Source organism: Haliotis cracherodii, unplaced genomic scaffold (assembly GCF_022045235.1).
Source record: "Haliotis cracherodii isolate W230 unplaced genomic scaffold, xgHalCrac1.p SCAF_15, whole genome shotgun sequence".
Lineage (NCBI taxonomy): Eukaryota > Metazoa > Mollusca > Gastropoda > Lepetellida > Haliotidae > Haliotis > Haliotis cracherodii.
Window position 1 is genome coordinate 33,372,102 of NW_027266270.1, and position 18,110 is coordinate 33,390,211.

At 41.8% G+C, this 18,110-nt stretch overlaps 1 protein-coding gene across 1 annotated transcript; it reads left to right on the plus strand.

Moving 5' to 3' along the window:
- Positions 1-6,283: 6,283 nt before the first annotated feature.
- On the plus strand, positions 6,284-13,960 carry LOC139462065 (di-N-acetylchitobiase-like). Its single transcript, XM_071243568.1, has 7 exons — positions 6,284-6,457; positions 6,752-6,896; positions 7,492-7,703; positions 9,304-9,475; positions 10,791-10,891; positions 12,150-12,311; positions 13,659-13,960. Exons 1-7 carry the CDS (start codon positions 6,338-6,340, stop codon positions 13,857-13,859), a joined length of 1,113 nt encoding a protein of 370 aa, XP_071099669.1. The 5' UTR covers positions 6,284-6,337; the 3' UTR covers positions 13,860-13,960.
- Positions 13,961-18,110: the final 4,150 nt, after the last annotated feature.

Sequence of the window (18,110 nt, forward strand, 5' to 3'; positions counted from 1 at the left end):
GATTGAACGGAGTGCTCTGAAACTTAATTGTGTGTTTTGTGTTAATTTTCAACGTCAGTGTGTGTTATATTTGGAGTTTGGGATTTGTCGTGTGTGCTGTAATACTTTCCTTAGCTGGTGTTTCTGGTCACCTACAAGAACCTACAAGACTGGGCAACCTACTGTATGACCTGATGCCAGCTTCTTATTTCTGTGCCCCGACATTCCTCATGTGCCGCTGCTTCCCGGCCTAGAATATGCAGGAATATGCACGGAGAAGGTCGGCCAACTCAGAAACCTGAATAGTAATTAATTCCGTCTGCGGATATTTTCTCGTCTCCAATGACCAACCGGTTAAACAGGTAGGCAAGTTGTGTTTTGGGGTTTTTTTGGGTTTTTTTTTTGTTATTTTGGGGGATGGGGTTAAATCAAAATTTCTTTCCTTACCGTTTCATGTTTTATGGTTTCTCAAAATCATGGAGTTTTTTTCGATACGATAGTGAATCGGGTTTTAGGTTGGGATTGATTAGGAGCAGTCGCTTTGATCTGTGTGGGCGGCCACATTGTTTTCATTTGCAATTATCTTGGTGCTTTAGATTCCTGTAATTTCCGAAAACAATGCATCAAAGTCAATACCGCTCAATAATTCAATTTCGTTCACCTCAGTAATTTTACAGAATTCATTTTCTTCCCTTGCGTTATTAGTATTGAAAGATAGAAATTCCATATCCAAATCACCGTAAGGACAATCCATTTTGTTTCATCTAGCAGCATTACAAAAACCAGAACCAAAGCATTTATTTATTTTTAAGTCAGATGAAATGTTACAAGACCAGGCAAAAATAGTAAATTAATTATATTCCTGATAAATGCAGGGATTTAAAAGAAAATAGAAAAACGAGTTGACTGTTAACACCAATCGAGAATTCGGGGAAAACCCTTGAAAGTAGTTCCGGCAAAAGTTCACACCATCAATTTCACACAAAAAATGTTCACATCATGTGAACTTTTCTGTCCGTTCACAGGAGTGTGTACTCCAAATATCAGATCACGTGACTACCCATTCAGCCAATCGGCATGAAAGAAACAGTGTAAACCTTAAAGTATGAAATAATTTTCCGGTGAGCGCGTCCATAGTTATGCGCGCGGGAAATACGATTTGGACGCGCTGTGTATTCTACTTCCTCAACAACGATGTGTCACGTGACATGACGTCATAACAATCACACTAGCAGAGGCGTGGTTAGTAGTCCAAGCTCGACGCGTGTAGCAGAAGTGTTACAGTGGATATTTACAAAGTACAGACCTGGAATTGATATAAAAAGAATTTGAGTTCATCAGTGTATTGCCGCCACAGTGGTAAGTAATGTCATGTAAGGTGACAGAACGGCTATGCGCCTAAATATTCAGTTTCTTATAAAACTCATATCCATAGGTTCAATAGCATTTTGTAATATGCAAACGAGTTTGAATGAACGGAAATGGTAAAATGTAAGAATCCGTCAGCAGGGCCATTGCTAGTTTAGAATTTGTTTGGTTAGACGAGAAACTATTAATTTCTTATATTCTAGCCTTAGTGTTATTTCTATAATAGGGTAAAGTGTCTTTACTCTACTTGTGAAATACTAGCGCCCCTATTGCAAGTCAATAGCCGCTGATTGCTAGAATGGCTTAATGACGAAATAGATTACTGTATATTTCCCGATATATCTTATCATCGTAACATCATCCATTAAAGGGAGGTCACTTTGAAACTGTTTTCCGTGTCCGTGACCGAAATTCTACACAAATTTAAATGAAATATGGATTTGAAAAAACACTTTTTCTTCGAAAAACTAATAAGAACAAGAAGGAGAGTTACCCTTGTTATAAAATCACCTGTGTTTTATTATTCTTTATTTTCCCTGGCCCACAAAACTTTCGGGATCATTCGGGGATTTTTGCTGTAATTCATTTTTTCAATAAACCAACAAAACAAAATATAAACAGGTACTACACATGAAGCCTAGTATCAGCTAGCTGTATTTATATAATTTTATGTTCCCCAGATGGGTCGGTATCTACACAGGTTAGCCATGAGGGCAGGGACACAGGTCCTGTCCCCTATCCCGGAGTCGCCACCCACGTCCCCTACCCCAGACAACGGTGAGTGAGTCCATGGTACATTGTCAGACACATCCAAGTCTAACGCGAGAAACTGTGAGGGACATTAAAATTTGATAATTGTTTTAACATTATACTGACAGATTGAATACAGGGTCATCGAGAAAGAAAGGGAAACACATGATATAATGTTTAACGAATGTGTACCATTGTAAACCTTTCAGATGCTGACACGGGTAGTCAAGCCATTAATGACACAGAGAAAAGTAGGGTTCAGTCTGGTGTCAACAATTCACTGAAAAGTGAGGAAAGTCCAAAGAGCCAAACAATCAACGTTGAAGAGAGGTGGGTTGTCACAAGTCAAACAAAACACTCTCTGTTTAAAGACATGAACCTATTTTGATGATTTATGTGAAGGGAAAACAGCAGAAAATCCATCTATTTCCATACTATATCCGGACGTTCCTTCTCCGTGTTGCAGCTTTGTGGAGCATCTCATGAGCCTCAACGAGGACTACAGGCAGCAGCTGGAGACCACGATGAAGGAACTCCGTCTGGAGAGAGAGAAGAACGCTAAGATTGAGAAGGATCTGAAACACTGCCGGGTTGAATACAACAACTACAAACTCAGCTGGACCATGGACCAGGCTGAGATCAACGATCTCAAGGCTCACTTCCAGACACTGCACACCTACCAGAGACAGATGAAGCGGATGCAGGATACAATTACTCGCCTTGAGAGGGAAAACCACAAATTCAAGACCCTAAACTTAGATGCTGATGGACACATGCGTGTTAACGAGGAGACTAGGGCAGCAATGACCCCTAAGATGCCACCTTCTCCGGGTGAAGGTCACAAGCGAAGACGGCCGTACACGGGTAAAACTAGAGATGTGCAGACCACAGCTCTGCCGCCAATCACAGACAACAACAAGGTAGTCATCTCTTCCAAGCAGACCGCTTCATCTGAGAAGAAGGGAGGTAACTCTCCAACCCGTTTGCCTTCCCTAGGGAACTTCTGCCCCACCCCACCATCAGGCCCACGTGAAGGTGCTCCCAGCAGACGACGCAGCAGGATTCCACTTGTTTTCCCGCCAATCCATGGAACATCGTCTGTCGGCAGTGTCCCACTCGATCACCAGGTCCAACAGGAGAGTGGGCGGACATCAAGAAGCTCTGTTAACAATAGGAGGCGCCATGAATAAAGAGGATGGACAGACAGGGTGTGACATGGATAAAGAGGATTACAAATCACTCCCACAACTTCCAATCCCTCAAAACCACCCTCCAATACCCTGATGGCCACAACGCCAGCACCCTCCGTCGTCTAGCTTCACACAAACCTTCAAGTATAGCCATGTCCTTCCGTACGTGTAGCTCACCCTCCGTACAGAAAGAAAGCAAAGGTTCTCCCGTTGTCAGTTACCAGTCTTTGTCTACAACAAATTTCAATAGCCAGCTAAAATTGTTCCTCTTCCTTCATCCAAGATCAAGGAAGTACGCTTATCCAAAATGATATCCATTGCGGTTGGTGTGAAGTACATCGTTTTACTTGCAGAAAGGACTGCTTCATCTGCTTATATTGTCCCTGGTACCGACATAACCGTTCCATGTAATCCTTAAAGTGCTCCACCCTCCAACTTTCAACACATGTGTGCGTCAATGTTTATGAATATTTGATAGAAATGTATGAATAAAAACTTTAAACGTTATGTTTTGAATTGTCCATCTTATTGATATGGTACCACTGGGTTTTTTTTAATATTACACATATTATATTATTAAATTTATAAATACATATTTAAAAATGGTGCTTATTTACACGTTATAGGCTTTCAAGATGTTTATGTTTTATTTTGTAAAAATTATATTATGTTGAATAAAACTGTTTAAGGCTGAACAAAGGAATTCTAATTTCGTTCGTCATTATGCACAAGGACCTCGAAACTATTGTCTCCATAGAATCCACTGCACAGTCTGAGAAATAGTCTTCTCTCAGATGCCAAATCTTTGGGTTGAACTGGGGTGGTGGGGTAGCCTAGTGGTTAAAGCGTTCGCTCGTCACGCTGAAGAGTCGGGTTTGATTCCCCACATGGGTACAATGTGTGAAGCCAATTTCCGGTGTCCCCCGCCCTGATATTGCTTGAATATTGCTGAAAGCGGTGTAAAACCATACTCTCACATTCATTCTAGGTTCAACAGATGTTCGAGCCGCTAGTGGTAAATAACGTCGGCGCACAACACCATCCTCGATTATCCAGTGTAATATTCTATTTTATTACCCAGGGGTAAAACCTATCTGTGTACGTGTTTCTGATTTTCAATCATTCTAGGCACTGGATTGGCTGATTGTGAACCGTGACATTTACGTCACTACTTCCGCTACATATTTCGATCACACGAATACCGTGTTATATATACCTTGGGCAACAGTTTGATATGAAATTGCAGCATAACATATATAATTGACCGTAAATAATATCCCGGGCCCATTCGACAAAGAGGCTTTGTTTCGGAAGTGACGTCACCATCTCCATTTAACGTTGCACAGAAATGCTCTCGCCAATGAGTGGTGCAATTTGATTGGGTCGATATTGAGCTTAAAGCAATGGTAGCGAATGGGTCAAGGGTATTTATCGTTATAGAACGGAGATATTATGTACAGTATAATCGAGGATGATACAAAGACCAGGGCGGATCTGGCAACACTTTAACATTATGCCGTTTGTCACGGTCAGTAATGCATATATTGTTAATCAAAAGCTGTTTATTTTACCAGTTCAGTTCAGAATACAAATTCAATATGTCTGTGAAGTTTCCACACACCGCAAATCATACGGAAGAGAATTTATGGATGTCAACTTCTTTATTCTTAGTACTCGTAACACAAAGTTTCGAAGTAATACTTACTCCTTCATCGGGTGAATAAATGCTATACAACAGAACATATATATGTTCCTGCAAGAACCAGAAAAGTAATAAGTTAACAAAGGGGGAACAAAGGGAAGCCAAGAGATAATTGGTGCTGATAGGTGATTAGCAATGGACAAATGGAGCAAACACAGTTAATAAGATAATGAGATTTATTCTGAACCCGTGGAAAATCTAGACTTGCTTTAGGTCTATTTGTTGCATTACAGTAAGGTTTGGGTGGAAGGGAAAATAATATTGTTCAGGGACTGTGAGACAGGTTATGCTGAGGAGTGTGTGGGTACTAATTACATAAGACCCGAGTACGTGAGCCCATGTGGGGACTGGAACCTTGGCCTTTATGACGAGCGAACCTTTTAACCACATGAAACCCACGCATTCAATAAGTCGGATGTTGACACAGCAAGGAATATATGCAATGTTTTTGACGATATGTCAAACACCCCTCTGTGTAGAGTGAGTGAGTATGGTTTTACGCCGCTTTTAGCAATATTCCAGCATTATATATCACTGCGGAGGACACGAGAAATGGTCTTTAAACACAACACCCATGGGCGGATACAGATGGGGGTGCGGGGATGCGCATCAATCTCCCCCCCCCCCCCCCATCTTTTTTTATTTTTTGACAATAAATAGATCTTAATTGTGTGCACACACACACACACACAACCACCACCCCTTTTCAAAAAAGCTGTATCCACCCATGTGGGGACTCGAACCTTTAACCAGTGTGAGGAGCGAACCTTATAACCACAAGGCTACCCAACCACCCCCTCTCTATACAAAAAAACCCAGACGGCATTTCTGCTACGGTTTCGGCTGTTTCAACAGATGCCCTGACGTCATATAAAGCGTTAAAACACTGTCCATTCATCTTTCGAAAAGTGTTCATTACATGAAATAAAGAAGACAGAATATGCTATTTGTGTGGATTACTGGTGATATTCTACGCCTGTTGATCGTTGTCCTATTCAAAATAAAACGGTTAACTGTGAAAAACGATAAGAACACGCTAAATTATTACACACGTGAGAAAAACTCATGTATTATTGACATTGTCAGTAAAACATGACCTGTGCCCAGGACCCGTTCAAATTGTCTTTCTTATTTGAATTGTAGAAAGTGTAAATTGAAAAAATTATCTTCGTGTGTTATAGCGAGAGATTAAAATTACAGGCCACAACCTTAATGTGTGTAAATAATACCTGCATATCCAGTCAGCTGACCCAAGTCACATGACAAGTGTTTACACTAGATCACGTGTCAATATTTTCAGCGGTACGGGAAGGAAAGTGCTCTCACTCAGGAACTAGAATCTGAGACGATGGGACGTCGTGTTATCTATGCCGTGGTGTCGTTCATGTTGATGTCGACAGTCAGCAGCAGGTGTCCATGCAGCGACGAGAAATGGTGTAAACCGATCACTAACAACACGCGTAAAGAGGTGAGTTGATTCAACTCTAAATTGTTACTGTGTGTCTGCAGCAACTTCGGCGGTCCCACTAAATAACGCCAGGGGGCCTCCGGAAACGTTCAGGGAATTTTTGCTCAACTCTTTTTCCTCTTGATTCGTCATGTTTTGAATTCATAAAGCGACAGCTGTGTTGCAGGCTTTCCTTGCGTATAGATCGATGCTCATTATGTCAATCCCTGGATTGTCTGGTCCAGACTTTCTTACTGACAGGCCGCTGTCATCCCACTGAGTGCGGTTAAACAACAACAACAAACATTGTTTCAGGTGTTCATGTTTTCCCTGCATGACAAGGCTGGCAGCTGGAGCAGGTTCGACTGGACAAGGGCCACCACCGTGGTCATGGTGGGCTATGTCAGCCCAGACCTCATGTGCTTCGCCCACCAGCGGAATGCCAGAGTCGTCATCATAGGTTCGTAGCTGCTCTTCTTAAGTTTAACTTGCGAGGCCAGTACCATATTATTTCATGATTTAAAAGACCCGTGAAGATCAGGTATAGAATAGGTCTTCAGCCACCCATGCTTGCAGTAAAAGGTGACTAACAGGATCGGGTGGTCAGGCTGGTTGTCTTGGTTGATACATGTCATCGTATCCCAATTGCGTTTATCGATGCTCATGATGTCAATCACTGGATTGTGTGGTCCAGAATCCATTATTTACAGACCGCCTTCATATAGCTGGAATAGTGCAGAGTGCGGCGTAAAACAACCAACAAATCCTGGTTCATATGCCAAGTTGCAGGAGTCAAGCTCGTTGAAATCTGGTGTTGGTTCTTGCTGACGCCACACATAGATCTGAGGACCTAAGGTTGTATTTAGGTGAGGATTCTCCTGTAAACCTGACAGAAGACATTTCCTTTATATTATTCCACTGATGCTTGAGGAGGGGGGTGTCTCATTCATGTTGAGTCACATTTTTAGTAATGGGACCAGAGGTCGCATTCTTTTTGAGACGCATTAATTTACAGTAAATCACTGTGATATTGATTTGTTTGGTTATGTTGACAGCCAACTACCCAACCGCAGACCTGACCAACGCCAGCAAGAGACAAGCATGGGTCAGTCAGCAGCTGGCCACTGTCCGAGACAACTACCTAGACGGCATCAACATCGACTTCGAGAGTCCTATACGCAAGGACCAGGTGGACGTCCGTGATGGCTACACCAGCCTTGTCAATGAGACGTACCAAGCCTTCAAATCAGCCTTGCCATACTCACAGGTATTGCTTCTTAAACAGTCCAAGACCCGTAGAGGCCCAGGCATAGGTCCCCAGCACACCATGTCTACTGCTAGTTATAAGAGGATTTACCCAACATAGCCTTTTCAGCTTGTGTACATTTATTTCTTTACAGATCAAGTGCTGGCATCATACATACATGAACTCTACTGTAGTGAATGATGCATAAAATTGAGCTATTGCTTTTTGTTGATCATCTTCCTGAGGCAAGGGCATTAACTGACTATAAACATCCAGTTTCCACCCTTGCCGAAATAGGCTGTAATATGTGGGTTCCATTGTAGTGCCACCAGTGGCTATTACAAGTTATGTCCCTTCTGTGTCCCTCCTAGTGACCAATCAGATTCCACCTTGTACCACTTGCATTTGCTTCAAACAAAATGGCGGCACACAGTCAAGACAATCTGATCAATAATCCAAATCTATATCGTCTTATTTTGCATAGTGCATCAAATCATGTTATGATCCTGCAAAATCCTGCAATTGACTGAAATCATATAGTTTATGAACCAGATATCTGTTTTGTTACATGATTTTGATTGGACTATGCATATACTTGTTTGTCCAGCCAAACTAGAACTCCATAATTTCAGCCTAGTTTGGCAAGGGTGGAAACTGGACTTTCGTAGTCAGCAAGATAGTTGTAAGTCTGTAAATACCCGGGTAATCGAGTCTGGACCAGACAATCCAGTGATTGACATCATGAACATCTATCCACACAATTGGTATGCGCTGACATGCATCAACCAAGTCAGTGAGCCTGACCACCCGGTCCCGTTAGCACCTCTTATGACAAGCGTGGGTTGCTGAAGACCTATTCTAACCCGGATCTTCACAGGTCCTGGAGCCTTGTTAAATGTAGTGATCACTCTTCAAGGTAACCCAAATTTACTCATGGGCGATGGAGGAACATGGTGTATACAACACTTGTGAACAATTAACGCTGGAATGATTTTACCTTTCCAACCACTATATTATTCGCATTCTGACACTCATCTCAATATTTCTTTGTGAAACATGGTGCTGAGTTAGTCAGACTTATCCAAAACTAGCTTCCACAGGAGAGGGAGATCAAGTGCTCTGGGAGATATCAGTGGAATAAAATTACATCACAATGCTTTGCAGACCATTGTGACATCATCAGTTACCATGACATCACATTCAAATGACATCACTAATCTCTGCCACTGAAACTGGTTAGCTGTACTTTTTCCACTCAAGACACGGGGCACTGTTCCACAATGTGATCGTAGCGCTACGACTACCGTAAGCCAGTGTTAAAGCATGGGAGTTACAATCACCTTAGCGCTAAAATGGCTTTGTGGAACAAGGCCCTGGTTATTACTGTTTACAAACTGAAAAAGTTTGAAGAATGATTTTGGATGACACTCTCGTCTTTTGACATCAAATATATCAAAAAGCCTCCATGTTTTATTTTAAACTTTTATCAACTTGTGTTAATATATTTTATATGAGAAGACACTCAGGTGAGATTCCCTATATGTAACTGACAGAAGAATAATTAGCATCTCTTCACCAACCTGCCTTCGTCAAATAATTAAGATGAAGGCTTTGTTGCCAGGTAACAGTGGACGTGGCATGGAGCCCGGCATGCATCGACCAGCGTTGCTATGACTACAAAGGCCTTGCCCAGTACACCGACTTTCTATTTGTCATGTCTTATGATGAACAAAGCCAGATTCAGGGAGAATGTATTGCCAAGGCCAACTCCGGCTATCAGAAAACACTGACAGGTGAGCTGCAGGTGAAGATAGATGAGTGAGTGAGTTGGGATTTATCATTGCTTCAAACATTATTTCTGTTATGCCACAGTGTGTGAGCTTGATGTGTGAGGAAAGCCCAAAGCCATGAAGGTCATAGACGTGTTCCACTCTGGTGAAACATTAACAGGGGTATTATGATGATAGTGAGCCCAAGCATCATAATCATGGCAAAAATTGATACAAATGAAGATGGTGACAGCAATTTGGGATTATTAGAGTTATCTCCCTTTGTCTGGTTTGGCCAAGCTCCTCACAGTGATAGTCTGTTTGCATAGTTCTCTATTCTACCAGTCACCACCAGTCACAACACCCAATTGTGCTGGTCGGCCACAACCATGCTCGGAGTTGAACTTGCAACCGATTGACTGATATGTTTACAATCAAATGATGACTGCCATGATGCCGAATACTCTTACCCCAGCTGAATTATTTGTTTGTTTGTCATTTTTAATTTCTACTTTATTTCAACTATCAACTAATGAGAAGTGAGAAGGCAAAGGGAAAATGGCTGCTTTTCCGTTAGTCTGCAGTCTGATTAAACAAACAAAAGTAAATTTGTAATAACAATATAAACCATTTCTCATTTTATTAGAATGGTATCCCAAAGACATACACAAAAACATACATGTCACTACATTTAGGATTAGAAGCCAAATTTTAAGATTTTTGTAATGGCCGCTTGCCCATTGGTGACAGCAATGATGCCGGGAGGGTGACAAAGGTCACAGGTCAGAGAGGTGGATTGATTTACATCATGTAGGGCTGCTGGATTAATATCAGATGCAGAAGAGACACGATATGCTTGAGTCAGTTACTTGACCACAAATGACAGCAAGCCTTATTATGACTTGAGTAGTGAGTGAATATGGTTTTACCCCGCTTTTAACATTATTCCAGCAGTAGGACATAGGGAGGTGTGGGGTTGGCTGGGGGGACACCAGAAATGGGGTTCACACATAGGGAATGGATTCCGTGTCTTCAACATGACAAGCAAACTCTTTAACCACTATGCTACCCGACTCTTTGAGTAAAATTGGGTAGTCACAGACTTTCAAAATAATGCATGCATACCCATGACAAACATCGTTTGTGTTGTATCCGTCGTATGACAGTTGTTGGTTGTGCATAGCATTAAAAGATGGCTGACCTTGGCGAGCACATGTGTTACATCGCACGTGAAGTTCCATTCATGTTCGCATCTCCCACGTGAAGAGTTACCCAACAGAGTTACCTCCCCTACACCACTAGTGCCTGCAGTTTGTATTTTCAACTGCTTGTGTTTCAGGTTTACAGGGTTTCCTGAAATTTGAGGAGATCCCTGCATCACGCCTGGTTCTCGGGATGCCATGGTATGGCTACCGCTACCCGTGTCTTCAGCTTACACAGGTAATCAGGGCTTCCAGACAACAACGCACTTAAAGTACAAGGATGTATTGAACTGAACTATTCATTATTTTCTTAGGTCCTTTCATTGTATGCGATTCTTTGGAGATTTTGATGGTTTAATTTGTTGTCATTTTCTTTGAAGCATGTTTAACTTAACTTAAATGAGGTTTGTTTCTGAAGCAGAAGAATGAGAACTGATGTTTGTCACGGTTTTGCACAGGTGAAGATTTTAATCATTTTTATGGAGACAAATTTGACATAGAATTGTTTTCAAGATCGTGTTGTCCTGAAAGTGTTTTCTACTTTCTCATCTCCTGTGTGTCTTCTTGTTGTTGGTTGACGAGGGCACCGATAGTGTTAGTGAGTGAGTGAGGTGGGTTTAACACCGCTTTTAACAGTATCACAGTTGTATCACGGCATGTCAGCTTAATGTGGGAGGAAAGCCTGAAGTGATGAAGGTCTCCATCTTCCCGAGGCAAGGGAGTTAACTGACTATAAAAGTCCAGTTTCCACCCTTGCCGAACTAGGCTGGAATTCCTGGGCTCGACCGTAGCGCCACCAGTGGTTATTACGAGTTGTTCCTTCAAAGCCTCTCCTATGGACCAATCAGATTCCACCTCTCGTATCACTTGCATTTGTTTCAAACAAAATGGTGGCGCCCAGTCAAAATGATCTGATTGATAATCAAGATCTATATTGTGATAAAACGGGTCTTAAATAGCGAAGTGCATCAAATCACGTGAGCACCTTGATTAAAAACATGAAAAGACTTCGAAAATATATGTTAACAACGAGTTAGCAGTGCACATGCTTTGCAAATCCTGCAATCGACAGAAATCTGCACGACATTTTACAAACCGGATTTTGATTTCGGTGCGCAATTTTGATTGGACTATGCATAGACTCGTTAGCCCAGCCAAAACGTAACTCCTTATTACCGGCCTAGTTCGGCAAGAGTGGAAACTGGACTTTAATAGTCAGTTAAAATCAAACTCTCAAGCGTTTGGTTGAGACATGATTATTTTCAGACTGCCTTCATACAGATGGAATATTGCTGAGCAAACAAGCAAAACAAACAAATAATCGTCAATGAAGCTGAAGTTAAGAAACAGATCTAAAAAAATTTAGTAGAAGATTTTGTTCTTCTTTTGTTGTATTTCCAGCGGTTTATATTATATTTCGGGGAAACTGAGACCACCTGACCAACCAACCAAAAAAGCAGATAACTCACTTACAGCATCAACATATTTTTCTTCAGGATGACAAGTGTTTCATCAAGCATGTTCCATTCCGAGGGGTGAACTGTAGTGACGCTGCAGGCACACAGCGAGACTTCAGCATAGTCTACCCCCTCCTACAGAGCTCCGGGGCCATTAGGATCTGGGACAATGTAACTCGAACACCACACTTCAATTACAAGGTACATATACACAGTTATCTCAGGTATGGTTTAGATATGTATACATCGTTTTCCACCTATAATGTACAGTCTTGGGCAACAAGATACTATTACTTGCACAACTAATTGCGGATAGTTAAATGTGAAGATTTTTTATAGTGTTATGACAGCCAAAATTCAGGAGTTTGGGCAATGATATTATCGACGTTTTTTTATTGGTAGGATTTATATGTGCATTGTCTTCCTCCAAAAGGAAAAGGCATTTAATATAAAGGTAAAAGGTGCTTCCAGACAAAAAGAAGTAGAACTATAATTACTATTTTTCAAAGTTAGGTGTCAACCTAGTTCGGTGGTGATTCCAACTGTTTATAAATTAGTTTAGTTTATTTTTATGGATATAAGTTTGACATAGGATTAATTTCAAGGCCATTTTGTCCTAAGAGTGTTTAGTAATTCCTCACGAAACTGAGCAAGGGATGTGTCACTGACCAGCATTAGTCCGGACTAGTGCAAGCAGACACAGACACACACAGATATAGACACAGACACGCACGCCCGCATGGTCAAATTCATTATTGCACATTGCTATATAAGTTCAATAATCTTGACATTAACGTTGCCCCACCTCGCCTTGCCTCAACAGTCATGTGGGGCATCAAACCTGGACCTTGGCTCGACAAGCTAACGCTTAAACTCTTGACCACTCAACCACCCTATAATTGTTGAGGGGACATGGGTCATCTAGTTGCCTCAGTTGCTACAATTTGCACTTTATATACTTCAGTGAAGTGCATGCATCTGTCTAAAGACAAGTGCAACATGATGCACTTACAAAAATCTGTGCTTGTCCTAAGAGGCAACTATGTTTGTCATCAGAGGCGACTATGCTAGTCGTAAGAGGCGACTATGCTTGTCGTAAGAGGCAACTATGCTTGCTGTAAGAGGCGACTATGCTTGCCTTAAGAGGCGACTATGCTTGCCGTAAAAGGCGACTATGCTTGATTTAAAAGGCGACTATGCTTGCCATAAAGGGGTAACTAACGGGATAGGGTGGTCAGGCTCACTGACTTTGTTGATGCATGTCATCCTATCCCAATTGCTCATGATGTCTATTGCTGGATTGTCAGGTCCAGTCTCGATTACTTACAGACTGACGTCATATAGCTGGAATATTGCTGAGTGTGGCACTAAACAATATGCAAACAAACAATTCAAAGACACTTGCCTTGAAATATGAGTATATATTGTCAAAATTGAAATCGTTAAGGGGAACAACAAAGAGATATGGTTACTGCAGCTATCACTACATTTGTCATGGTGCATGTGCAATTGTCAGCATTGAATTTCATCTGTGATGTTCTACCCTAGGATCCGTCCACTGGGATCATGTACCAGTACCACTATGACGACCCGGAGAGTATCGCCTTCAAGAGTCACATGGCCGAGGCACTTGGCCTACGCGGTGTTGGGATATGGAATGCTGACTCCGTGGATTACAGCAACACAACAGAAGCGAACAAGATCAGGCAGTGGATGTGGGGCGCTCTGCCTCAGTACCCACGCTGGTAGAGTTTGTTTTATGTGAGATGTGGACGTCGCGGGGGTGTGATGTTTTATGTGATGTGTGCAATGCTGGAGGGGTGTGGGGGCCTTTCTTGGTACCCAAGTTGGTAGACTTTGTTTTATGTGAGATGTGGACGTCGCGGGGGTGTGATGTTTTATGTGATGTGTGCAATGCTGGAGGGTTGTGGGGGCCTTTCTTGGTACCCAAGTTGGTAGACTTTGTTTTATGTGATGTGGACCTCGTGAGGGGTGTGATGTTTTATGTGATGTGTGCAATGCTGGAGGGGTGTGGGGGCCCTGCCTTGGTACCCACGCTGGTAGAGTTTGTTTTATGTGAGATGTGGACCTCCTGAGGAGTGTGATGTTTTATGTGATGTGTGCAATGCTGGAGGGTTGTGGGGGCCCTGCCTTGGTACCCGCGCTGGTAGACTTTGTTTTATGTGAGATGTTGACCTCACGAGGAGTGTGATGTTTTATGTGATGTGTGCAACTCTTGAGGGGTGTGGGGGCCCTGCCTTGGTACCCGCGCTGGTAGGGTTAGTTTTATGTGAGATGTTGACCTCACGAGGAGTGTGATGTTTTATGTGATGTGTGCAACTCTTGAGGGGTGTGGGGGCCCTGCCTTGGTACCCGCGCTGGTAGGGTTAGTTTTATGTGAGATGTTGACCTCACGAGGAGTGTGATGTTTTATATGATGTGTGCAACTCTTGAGGGGTGTGGGGGCCCTGCCTTGGTACCCGCGCTGGTAGGGTTAGTTTTATGTGAGATGTTGACCTCACGAGGAGTGTGATGTTTTATGATGTGTGCAACTCTTGAGGGGTGTGGGGGCCCTGCCTTGGTACCCCCGCTGGTAGGGTTAGTTTTATGTGAGATGTTGACCTCACGAGGAGTGTGATGTTTTATGATGTGTGCAACTCTTGAGGGGTGTTGGGGCCCTGCCTTGGTCCCCACGCTGGTAGACTTTGTTTTATGTGAGATGTGGACCTCGCGAGGGGTGTGATGTTTTATATGATGTGTGCAACTCTTGAGGGGTGTGGGGGCCCTTCCTTAATACCCACACTAGTAGACTTTGTTTTACCGGTATGTGATGTGTGCAACTCTTGAGTGAAGTGGGGACGGAGACCTAGGCTTGTTTTTCAGATGTTTAAGTGTGAGATTGTGTTGCATACAGAGTGTATGATTAAGGGTGTCTGCTGGTATGATTTTGTGTTCAAAGCTCGAACTGCCGTGTATCAGGAGTCATTTTTGGACATGTTTGAAGTTAGCCTATCGTGAAGTAAGGAATGAAGACATGATTCATAGTCTTAAAGTCAAATATAACACTTATATATATATATACCAATCAAAAAATTAAATTAATTCAAATTTTTGGACAGGTCATGTACAGCTTACAGCAAAACGATGCTGTCACCCAAACTTGTGTTAGGTCATAGGACTGTATGTCATCAATGGAATATGGCTTCAGATTAGAATTGAGGGAGGTACATAAAGGTGCTCGTTATTATGCTAAATACGAAATACGCTACAGTCCGAAAGCGCACGTTAAATCTTTTATATCAGTCAGTTATGCTAAAATATGAAGGATATTATTTTTTTCCTATTGATGAACATTTTTTATGAACTATTGTATAAAGTCAATAATAATAAAAAGTTAATACCAAGTAATTGCGACCTGTACAATAAAATGCACTCTAAAATCCTTCAGTTGCGTAATAAGAAAGCTCATCTAGAATTTTAAAATACCTATGTTAAATACTCAGCTTACTGACCCGCGGACATCTTTTTTGGGTGTGTTCTTTTGTGACAGTGGTCTTTTAACAATCAAGTCTGGACCAGACAATCCAGTGATTGACATCATGAGCATCCATCCACACTACTGACAACCTTTAACACATAGTAGGTTACTCACAAATCAGTTGTTCTGTTGCAACACAGCAGTTTCTAGTATTCATGTCTCTTTGTTGGATGGGTGAGTGGTTGAGCTGATCTTATGTTGAATGAGTGGAACATAATGCTGTTCATATAGTGAGTGAGTGAGTGAATGTCGTGGTGGTTGGATATCATCATGTGTCATAATGCAGGGTAAGATATCCCATGATGCATCTTATTATATTATATTATAGTTTCATGACATTGAAGCTATATATATTTTTACAACAGGATTCAAGTACAGTCAAACCTGGTTGTCTTGAACTCAAGTGTGTTGAATCCCGGGATGTGTCGAACTCACACCCTGGTCCTGGCAAACGCTTACTATATTTGTCACTATTTTAACCCCAATGTGTTAAATTCCTGGTTATCTCCAACTCAATTTAAAGTCCAGAGTTAAAGTTTTGGAAAGGACAACTTAATACAAGTTAGAAACAGAAACATTTGTCATATCTACATTGAAGCGTCTGTGCACTTTATTCAAATTGTACACCAATGTGGTACATTTCTTTCTGCTGTCAAATGTCACAGTCAGATGTAATGAGGTCAGATGTGTCGAACTCCAGATAGTCCTCAAGACTTCAAGACAGCATGGTTCATCTGTACTTCCTGATGATAGAGACTCTGTATATGTAGAATAATGTTTTCAGCAAGTACTTCAGGTTCTTTTCAATACATTCCATTTTTTAAGGACTGTTTATCTTTTAATAAATGTTCTATTTTGAATACTGATTGCCTCCTGGACATGTTCTTCAATAAGTGTTTGTTTGTTTGTTTTGTTTGTTGTCTAACGCCGCACTAAGCAATATTCCAACTATATGACGGCGGTCTGTAAATAACCAAGTCTGGACCAGACAATCCAGTGACTGACATGATGAGCATCGATCTACGCAATTGGAATCGATGACATGCATCAACCAAGTCAGCGAGCCTGACCACCCGATCCCGTTAGTCGCCTTTTACTTCAATAAGTGAGCATGCTGAGCGAGTAAGAACCCATGGACGCAATCCGTGCCCAAGTTTGTGATGAGCCACATTTGAATGTCACAATGCTAAAAATAGCCATCCAGTCAAGTCACTCTCACAAGTGAGGGGAATTCTATGCCAAGTCGTAAATAGGAACAATGGAGGTGATGACCTAGATTGCTTCAAGTCTGTACTGAATGATAACTCCATGGATGTGTAGTAATTCTATCCTTACAATAGGCAAGTCTAGATAAGTAGACAGTCGCCAGTCTTTTATAGAGACAACTTTATATTTACATAATCTAGGAATTATGATTTAAAATAATAATCGTTGCCTTAGAGACTTGTGCAAGTCCATTGATGACCTAACTTTCAAAGTTATGATGGCGATTGGGTCCGTGGCATTTATGATAAAATAATTGATTGAGGTTTTACGCCGCTTTTAGCAGTATTCCAGCAATATCATGGCGGGGACACCACAAATGGGCTTCACACATTGTACCCATGTCGGGAATCGAACCCGGGTCTTTGGCACAAGGAGCGAACGCTTTAACCATTAGGCTAACCAACTGCCCTTTATAATAAAATGAAGATATAATACAGTGGATATAAGGTTGCAGTCACAATGGCTGGACTGATTGCTTGTCATTGCATCCTGATGAAACGGATCATTGTTGATGTTTTCAGTCCGTTATAGTCCTAGCCTAGTCCCTTGCACAGGCTACTGTAATATAGCTGGCAGATTGCTCACTGGGGCCATAAGTAAGCTGCGAGTCAGGGCATCTGTATCTCAAGATGTGCCCAGAGAGACACAAGTGGTGATCTATGTCTGAAGAAGTTGGTCCAAGAGAGAGTTCATCCATTTTTGAAGACGTTGCTCCAGAGCGGCAAGAGGCCATGTTGTCTTACGAAGTAGCTGCAGGTGCATCTGAGGGTCAGCAGACCTTGCATGTAGTATGAGAACAGGGTTCAAAGTGACTTTGAATGGGAAACATCAGAATGATCAGTGAACACCAAACTTTGCAATGGAAGAAAGTCGCTCACAATATTGCCAGCACTCGCTTCACAAAAGCAACTCAACACTCCCATCTTTGATTATATTCTTTAATGCACCAAACAGGATGAGGACACATTCTATAGGGCGAAACAAATATACAACAGTAATCCTATTTACATGTAATGGTCAACTGAAAGCTAAAATGAAAACAATTAATCCTCCTCCTCGCTCTGATCCACACATCCGTGTCAGAGCCAAGCCTTTTATAGTCTTTTTCTTTAAACACAATCTCATTATAAATATATAGTCTACTCTGATATGATACCTGCCTGCGTCACGATCTGACGACACTATCATAGAAGGTG